The 9334-nt window shown below is 45.0% G+C and overlaps 1 protein-coding gene across 1 annotated transcript; it reads right to left on the reverse strand.

The window, feature by feature from the left end:
* Window positions 1-463: 463 nt before the first annotated feature.
* On the reverse strand, window positions 464-3289 carry SLC25A5 (solute carrier family 25 member 5). Its single transcript, XM_077146878.1, has 4 exons — window positions 3081-3289; window positions 1602-2088; window positions 1282-1422; window positions 464-884 (listed from the first exon to the last, which is right to left on the reverse strand). Exons 1-4 carry the CDS (start codon window positions 3189-3191, stop codon window positions 727-729), a joined length of 897 nt encoding a protein of 298 aa, XP_077002993.1. The 5' UTR covers window positions 3192-3289; the 3' UTR covers window positions 464-726.
* Between the last annotated feature and the right edge of the window lie 6045 nt (window positions 3290-9334).

Consider the following 9334-nt stretch of genomic DNA (forward strand, 5'->3'; position numbering starts at 1 on the left):
GATTAAATAAAAATGTTTTGAGACAGGTGAAGATGAAGGATGTAACTGGAAGAAAAGTGGTAACCACTATTATATATATTTCCATTTCTTCTGTTTGAGGTGAAACTCATAAACTTAAGCATATTAAAGGGAGCAACTCAGCTTACATTCCTTGGCTAATAACCATGGGGCTAGGAAATGTAATGATATGGCACATTTCAGAGACAGCTCATTCAGCTATAACAGCCCAAAGACATTGGGACAATGTTTTCTGGATGTTGCTAGGCCTGGATTTCATCTTTCTAACAGTATCGGAAATGTTGGCAGGTCACACAACCAAGTTATTCTTCGACAAGTGGATGGGCTGAGGACTTTTTTTTTTGAGGACTGATTATAAAAGTTCTTCATCTCAGCGTAACTGTAAACCCATAGTTATAGCCTTTATTAAAAATGCAAAAACGAAAAGAACTGCAAGCAAGCAAAATTGTATTTCAGATATTTTTATTTCTTCAAATTTGTTATTTATCAGGAATGACTGAAATAAAAAATATAATTGAGTCCCATCATCATTATCATGGAAATGGCTTTAAGAGAAAAAGTGGTCAGATGAATATTATTGCTTCCCATTTTCAACCATTAAATTGTTGCCATTGATAAATAGACAGCCAACCGTCTGTTGGGAATGCTCAAGATCTGTTACATAATACAACATGCCTGTTCACGGGAGGGGAAACACTAGAAAATAACTTAGGTGAACTTCTTGATTTCATCATACAAGACGAGCACGAAAGCACCACCCATGCCTCTGAGAACATTGGACCACGCGCCCTTGAAGAAAGCTTTGGATCCTTCATCACGAGCAATCTTCCTCCAGCAGTCAAGCGTGCCTGTGTACATGATATCAGCTGCAAAGAATAAAGACATGGAATTGGTGACCAAAGGCAATCAAAGTCTTAAGACTACTAGGCTAGAACAAGAGCCCTACATCTCTAAAATGCCAGTTTTCTTTAAACCCAACATTACACATTAGTGTGGACAATACTGAAATATTAATAGTGTGTCTAGAGAACAGGGATCTGCAGACTACTCATTGGCCTTAACCTCTAATACCATTTAAGCATCCTCATCCATAGCCATCTAATGGGCTGGCTCAAAGGCAGCTATGCAGCAGACACAGCTGCTATCAGTCCCATCACAAGACTTGAACAGACTGCCTTTTTAAAAGCCAGGCACCCTCAGTTTGTGGCCACAGCTTGCCCCATGCCCACACTCTTGACGATCTCCGGCTTGAATGAAACTTACTTCCTTTACGCCCTGACTGCATCATCATGCGGCGACGAACAGTATCAAAAGGATAGGAAGTCAACCCAGCAACGGCTGTGACAGACTGTGCGATCATCCAGCTGATGAAGATGTGAGTGTTCTTGGGATCTGGAAGCATTCCTGAGAACAAGAAAGCAGAGTTTTACTGACTTGTTACTTTCCACATCTCCAAACACATCCCTTCATCTGTACGAGGGTTATACTGGATGACCCTGGCTTCCTTTGCCAATTAAGGTTGGCACAATGATCTTTTAAATGGCTTTGCAAGAACATGGCTTCAAAGCATACAGCAAACTTACCCTTTGCGGTGTCATAGATACCAAAATAGGCAGCTCGGTAGATGATGATGCCTTGTACCGACACATTAAAGCCCTGGTACAGGCCCTTAATCCCATCAGATTTGTAGATCTTAACCAGGCAGTCACCAAGGCCTCTGAATTCCCTTTCAGCTCCAGCTTTCCCCACATCAGCTGCTAGACGGGTACGGGCAAAATCAAGAGGGTACACAAAACACAAGGATGTGGCACCAGCCGCACCACCCGATGCCAGGTTTCCTGCAAAATAGCGCCAAAACTGGGTCCTCTTGTCCACACCACCCAGGAAGATCTGCTTGTATTTATCTTTGAAGGCAAAGTTGAGTGCCTGGGTGGGGAAGTATCTGATGACATTGGCCAGGTTACCACGCCAGAAGGACAGAACTCCCTGTTCCTTGGGAATACGAACCACACAGTCTATAATGCCCTTGTACTGCTTATCTGCAGTGATTTGCTTGCTGGCATGCTGCACCTGACAAGAGAGGAAGGAGGCCAACGGAGGCAATTACAACCATGTAGAAGGGAAAGAGAATCTATTAACCTAACTAATGTCCTTTACAAGGTTAGCTCCTACCTCCCCACCCAGTCTTCTACCACCACGGACAGGACCCTCCTAACCCTCTGAGCTGTCACAGGTGGAAGAGGTGATCTGAGCCATTAAGAGGCATTAAGTCTTTGGGTGGGAAGGGGGCAACCCCAAACACAGGTTGACCTTTAGACCTAGGACAAAAGTCATTCACTCAGACTCTGGTTCCAAGGGTGAGTACACCTTAGGGCGCAGTCACCTTGATGACCAAAGCCTACGCCCCGGATCTCCAGAGCTCCCTCCCTGCTGCAACGCCCTCAGTCCTCTCCCAGAGGTGACCCGAGGCGCCACCACCCTACGGTCGTCCGGGAGCGCCCCCTAGTGTCGGAGCCGGCGAGTCGCACGGCGCAGGCAGGCAGGCGGGCGGGCGACCGCGACGGCTGCGCGGGGGTGGACGTAGCAAGCACACGCGCTTCCCGGCGCCTGCTTCCGGCGCGGCGAGGTTTGAGCGCGTCTGTCCACGGCGGGGCCCTTCGGCCGGTCCGCCCGGGCCTCCGCCAGGCTCTCTCCTTGCCGCGACCTTGAGGTCTTCGGTAAGGCCCAGCGTTCCTCTTTCTAGCACCGGCTTTAAGGCTGCGCCCTTGACCCCAAGGCCCGGGGCGGCAGCCACGGCCCTGGTGTCCCTCACCTCCCTCGGGTCCCGTCCCCTTCCTAGACCCGACCCAGAACTTCAGGTCATTAAAGGACCTCCCTCAAGTCTGCCTTTTGGTCTGATACTCTGCGGCCACCCCATCCCCCACCCCCCACCCCATCCCCACCTTGCCACTTTTCCGTACGTGTTTGAAGAGTTAGCTCCTCTCCGCTCCTGGGGACCCCCCCCCCTCCGCTCTCTGCCGGACCCCCACTTCCTGGTCGGCCTCTCCGATCTCAGGCCTTACCTGCAGCAGCAGCTTAACCCGCTCAATGGGCGCTACCGCGGTCTTGGAGATGGCCGCAGCGACTCCACCTGCCAGGAAGTCCTTGGCGAAGGACACGGCGGCATCTGTCATGTTGAGAGGAACGAGGAGGCGGGCGGGTACCGGATGGAGCTGAGGACCGGCTTCGACTCCCGGGCTCTGGGGCGGAGCGGAGCAAATGGCCGATATATATACGGGGAGTCCGCGCCAAGGCGGCCGGCGTCGGGGGCGGGCCGGGGCGGGCGCTGAAACCTGGCGCGCGGGGCAGCGGTGCCTCTGAGTGGCTCCACGCGCTGAGGGCGGAGTCGCCCCGCTGCATCTCTGGGCGCAGGCGTCCGCGCCGCGCTGACTCGCCCGAGGCGCCTGACCCGGCAGGAGGAAGGGGCGACCCGGGGAATACCCAGGACCTGGCTGCTGGATTGTGGGGGGAGGGCTCGGAGTGGGGAGGAAGGTTGAGGTCACTGTGTGCCGGGAAAAAAAATACCCCTGGGGCTGGGCCAGGACTAGCGTAAGGCGGATGAGATACTCGCCTCGAGGGCAGTGTAATGGGGAATGCCCCCCAACACTCAGTCATCGAAATGAATACTATTTTAACGCAGTATTTTTACGCTTCGAATAGGAGAACTACGGCCGCGGGATGATCGCTTTTGTGTTTGTGTGTGTGTGTGAGTGTGTGTGTGTGAGTAGATAAAGTCGCACTGGAGCCCCAGGACTGGGATTAGGGTAAGGCAAGTGAGGAGGAGCGTGCAAGTGCAGAGTCAGAGCCTGACCTTAATTACAATTTCGATAATTGGATCATCGTGGATTTTTTGCGGTAATTTTGACTTTTTAAAATAGTGCGTTAGAAAGAATTTATCTTGCTTACGGAGTTGCTTGGCGCCCTCTTAAATTTTTCGCCAAGGAGAATGTCTTGCTCTCCTCACCCTAATCCTGCCCCTGTCCCTGTGCTACACCAGAGGAGCCAGAGGAAATTGGGGGAACAGCAGAGTAGAACACTGTTAGCTCACGCCAGACTCCTGTTTGCAAATACAGTTCGATAAAGATCTTGCCAAGTATTACTCAGGAAACTCCAAAGGACTGGACTGAGGATGGGGAAATAAAAGAGGTACCCAAAGTGTTAAGAGACTGTGTGAACTAGATAAGCTTTTGGCTCCCTGGACTCCAGGTAAAGCACTCTTGGACATGGTAGATTCCAGAAAGGTTTGGAAGAATCGATAGAATAAGATTGACAGCCATTGTGTAGACAGTGTTTACTGAGCTGTATTAGTCTTTGAGCTGGGTAAGCACTTCCCAAACATGCCCTTAACCAACTTGTTAGCTTGAGTGCATGTCCTCAGGTTCAGAACAGGAGCCAGTAGTGTAACCACAGATCCTGTGTATAAATAATCACAATAGTGTTTACAAAAAACAAGGATGACTTCTGAAAAACTGCAACTGTAGCTGAACCCTAGGCTCTGAGACTTCAGAATTCCTAAGGCAAAATGCAGGCAGCCCCTTGCAGGCTGGAAGGCATAGCCAGCATATCCCTCACATTCCTTTTCTTCATTCTCTCCCACCTTCTCCAGATCTGATCCATAAAGGACCCAGAGAAATTTAACACTTGTATAGGTCCTCCAGGATCACCAAGCCCTTCCTCTGAAAGTATACTTTGCAATTTCTTACTCTTTCCAAGAATTTCGGACATTTCAAAGTGATGAGCATAAATCTAAGCATTCAAAGAGCAACTCTGAATCCAGCTGTGTTGATCTTGAGGGAAATATTTGACTGCGCGGAGGGAGACGCTACTCTGTTTCTTTCTTTTTTTTTTTTTAACATGGGCAGGCACCAGGAATCAAACCCCGGGTCCTCTAGCATAGCAGGCGAGTACCCTGCCTGCTGAGGCACCGTGGCCCTACTCTGTTTCTTATTAGCCAATTGTAACAGTGGTGCAGGTGGATACAAAAAAGACTTCATGTTATGGTTTCGGAGAATGATAGAGAATATACTCTGGAAGTTACAGTCATTCCTCACCTTCATTGGTGAGAAAAGCAGCAGTTAAAGCAACACTCCAGGGAGCATTTTATTTGGAAGGAGGTGGGTTTCACAACCCATTTCAAAATAGCATCCAAAATCAAGTGCTTTCATATTTGTGGTTCTGTCAGGTTTCTTTCTCTCCCCCAAAAGGTGATCAACTAGTCACATAGAATTTCCCCCCTTTTTAGTCTTTGGTGTAATATTGAATATAGTTTTATTGAAGATGATAAGATAGGTCATTTGAAAGCAACTTCATGCCATGCTTGTTTTTTGTTGTTGTTGTTTGTTTTTTGCCAAAAAACTAGTTGCCTATGATCATGTTCATGTTAAGTAGTCAGACGTTCTCAAAAGGGTCAAGGTCAAAAAAGACAAAGAAAGATGGAGAAACTGTTGCTGATTAAAGAGACCGAGGAGATATGTCAATTTACTGCAATCTGTGACCCTGGATTGGATCCAGGACCAGAAGAAGTACATTAGCGGTACAATTAGTGAAATCTGAGTAAGATCTATAGATTAGTTCAGAGTATACCAATACTATTTTTAGTTACTGTGTTTGTGTAAGATGGTAACATATAGAGTAACTGAGTGAAGGATATATGGAAATTCTTTGTACTGCTTTTTGCAACTTTCTTATAAGACTGAAAGTTAAAATAAAATGAAATAAAGGACACCAGGACCAAAAGCCCAGGAAAATAGAGAACACTATTCACGATGATAATGCCTTGTCAACCCATTAAAAACAAATTCCTCCAGTGAGGTATAGTATTATGATGTGTTATGTTAGTAACTATTATGTTTCTGGAAGCTATATAGAATACAAATATAATAAAGATTAACTAAAGCTAAGGCTGTGCTTAGTAATTCTCAAGAGAAAATAAAGGGTCAGAATTATACTTAAGGCCTCTGGTATTGCTTCAGTTTGCTAATGCTGCTGGAATGCAATATACCTGAAATTGACTGGATTTTGATTTACTTTTTTTTTTCTTTTGTCTGAGCAGGCTCTGGGAATCAAGCTGGGTCTCTGGTATGGCAGGCAAGAGCAGGCGAGAACTCTGCCACTCAGCCAGTGTTGTACTGCCTATGAAATTGGCTGGCTTTTACAAAGGGAATTATTAGGTTACAAGTATACAGTTCAAAGGCCATGAAAATGTCCAAATTAAGGCATAAATAAGAACATACCTTTACTCAAGAAAGGCCAGTGGCATCCGGGGTTTCTCTGTTACATGGGAAGGTACATGATGATGTCTGCTGGTCCTTCTCTCCCGAGTTGGTTTCAAAAATGGGTCTCTCAGGTCCTGTGGGTCCTTCTGGCTTCTCTTGGGGCATCTTCCTTCTCCAAGCCTCTGTGGGTCCTCTCTTAGCTTCTCTGGGGCAAACTCTGAATTTCGTCTCTTAGCATCTCCTGGGGCATTTTCTGTCTCCAAACATCTGTCATCTCTCTGCTTTCTGTATCGGCTCTGAACTCTCTGTTTTCTGTCTTTTATTTTCTTCATTGAGGACTCTAGTAAATGGATTAAGACCCACCTTGAGTTGGGTGGGTCACATCTTGGAAACAGTTTAATCAAAAGGTCCACCCACAACAGGCCTGCCCCTGTTGGGATTAGAAGTACATGGCTTTTCTGGGGTACATAACAGTTTCAAACCAGCACATGTATCTAGGTACCAATACCCAGAATTTGGGTAATAATGTGAATGTAAGCTGTTAATAGAAGGAAGACAACACAGTTTTATAGGTATCATTCAGATTTGATAGGTTGGGACTTGTGATTGGCAGCTGGGAAAGGAAGGGAAACTTGGCTCGGAGAGAGGTATGGAAGGAGAGGAACAGTGGTAATATGTCCAGAAAGTATGCATAGTAATTCATTGGCCACAGGGTGGAAAGCATTCAGTGAGGATGAAAGGGAGAAATGAAAATGACTGTAGTCGTGAAAGTATATAAGAATTTCCCAGATAAAAGATATGAACAGTACCTCATAAAGCTGTCACATAGGTGAGAATGATGATCAGAGACATAAACTATCTAAATATCTGTTTGTAGCTTCATTATTCTAATAGCAACACATCAGATAAATTCTTCACTCTCTTGCTGATAATTATAACTCTCATAAGACTGAAGAAACAGTGAGGGAAACTGCTAGGTCAGACTTAATCCCGACAATAAATAGGAAAATCTGGTTAGCAAAGTGAAAGTGACGAGAATCTTGGGGAACATGACCATGCCATCTGGATTTGTTAAGCAGAAGAACGCTGGGCGTGGCAGACAGGTTAGCTAAGCTTTTTTTGCAGGGGTTGGAACAGGCATGGGGATTGCAGACTTCAAAAGGATCAGAGAAAAAATAAGTATGATTTCCTGGCCAAACACCAAAAAAGAAAGACAGATCAAGACGGAGAGGGATTGCAAGAACAAAGTCAAAATTAAAAATTGTAAAAATTTCAATGGGAAATTTAAAAGAGAGAGAGAGAGTAAACTAAAGTGTACTTGTAGATTATTCTCTAATGGACTTAGATTTTAAAAGGATTTGTTGTATTGATGATGAAAGGAGGGCTAGGCTTCCACGGACAAAGACCAAAGAGTATCACAAACTTCTAGGAATTGAGTCATAAAGGCTAAAGTCCAGAACAGACCCAGGTTTATAAAATGGGAAGGACCATAATAAAAGTTTCTGATGTTCCCTTTGGTGCAAGACCTTTAAGGGCGAGGAAGTGAACTTAATGGCAGTACATGTGAAAACTGAGAGTCCTAGTTGACTCTGAGTTGACAATGTCAAAAATGCTAATCAGTCTTGAGTTGGAGGAAGAGAATGGTAGTGAATGGGGGGTGGTGGTGGTGGTGGGGCTAGTTTAAGTTCCATGTGAGTCTCTGCTAGTCAGCCCATAGAGTTTTATGTTTCATTCTAGGTGCTATGTTTAAGAGGACATTAACAAGCTGGAACATATATTTAAAAGGCAATAAGGAAAGCGAGTGTCTCTAAACCGTATCATATAAGAAATGGCTGAATGGATGAGCTCTGGAAAAGATCTTTGGGTGAAGGGGGAACATCAAAACTGCCTTCGAAATTGAAGGACTATTAGGTAGAAGAGAACTAGACGTTCTATGTGGAATTAACGCAAGCTGGTAGAAGTTTCAGGAAGGTAGACTTCAGTTCAGCAAGAAATTACTTTCTAAAAATATGAGCTATTTAAGGCGGAATGGGTTACTTTATGATGTGGTAAACTTCTTGCCTCTGGAAATATTAAAAGTGAACATGGAATAACCACATTAGGGACACTTTAGAAGAGATTGTTGTGCTGGCTGGGAAGAGAGTGTTCTACAGCCCTTTCTGATCATAAGATTCAATGGCTCTCTACTATTTCTGCATCTATAACAATAAATGGATTTGAGCATTTAGGTTTGGAAGTCTGGGACAAAATAGGAAGGGAGAGGTAGTTTAGTTCAGTGGTTAAGAGGGTGGGCTTTATTTCCTAATTTAATTTCTATGGTCAGTTTAATTGAACACCATAAGTACAAGGAATCTTAATTAGGGCATGATATTTTGTTGGTTTGTCCAGGTTAGCGTGATGCCCCGATAAATCCCAGAGTGATTTGGACAGTGAATAAAAAGTATTTGCAAAGTCCCCTTGAGGGAATGGGGAGAAAGGGGGAAAGATTCAACTTCCATATTTGGAGAATTCCTGATATTCTCGGACGCAGTGAGGACAACCAAATCAATAAGCTGAGCCCTCAAACTTGGGGTTTGCCCTATGAAACTTATCCCTGCAAAGGATAGGCTAAGCCTACTTAAAATTAGGCCTAAAAGTCACCCCAGAAAACCTCCTTAGTTGCTCAGATGTGACTTCTCTCTCTAAGCCAACACGGCAAGGGAACTCACTGTATGTTAAAAATATTTGTGTTTGTATGTTGTTGTTTTTTTTAAATATTAAAAAAACATTAGAAAAGAAAAAGAGGGTGGGCTTTGGAGTCAGACTGCTTGAGTTCAAACACTGGCTCTACCACTTGCTAGGTGTCAGGCCTTGGTAGGTTGCTTAACCTTTCCAATTTCTTCAGGATTCAAAATAAGAATAATAATAATAGTACCTATACCTCAGAGGGCCACAGGAACAATGAAGCGAGATGGTGTTTGCATAGAACAGAGTTTGGTACAAAGTAAGCATTCCATAGATGTTAGGTGTGATTTATATTAAGAAAAATACTGACTTTGGCTGACTAACTCTGAGTTTTAATG

The sequence above is a fragment of the Tamandua tetradactyla genome, chromosome X (assembly GCF_023851605.1).
Source record: "Tamandua tetradactyla isolate mTamTet1 chromosome X, mTamTet1.pri, whole genome shotgun sequence".
In the NCBI taxonomy this organism is placed as follows: Eukaryota; Metazoa; Chordata; class Mammalia; order Pilosa; family Myrmecophagidae; genus Tamandua; species Tamandua tetradactyla.

What these genes read in the sequence shown, in the direction of transcription:
- SLC25A5 (XM_077146878.1), bottom strand. Translation starts at nt 3,191, where the DNA reads ATGACAGATGCCGCCGTGTCCTTCGCCAAGGACTTCCTGGCAGGTGGA. An exon ending in TATCTATGACACCGCAAAGG is followed by an intron (nt 1,423 to 1,601) that starts GTAAGTTTGCTG and finishes TCTTGTTCTCAG; the next exon opens with GAATGCTTCCAGATCCCAAG. An exon ending in GCAGTCAGGGCGTAAAGGAA is followed by an intron (nt 885 to 1,281) that starts GTAAGTTTCATT and finishes TATTCTTTGCAG; the next exon opens with CTGATATCATGTACACAGGC.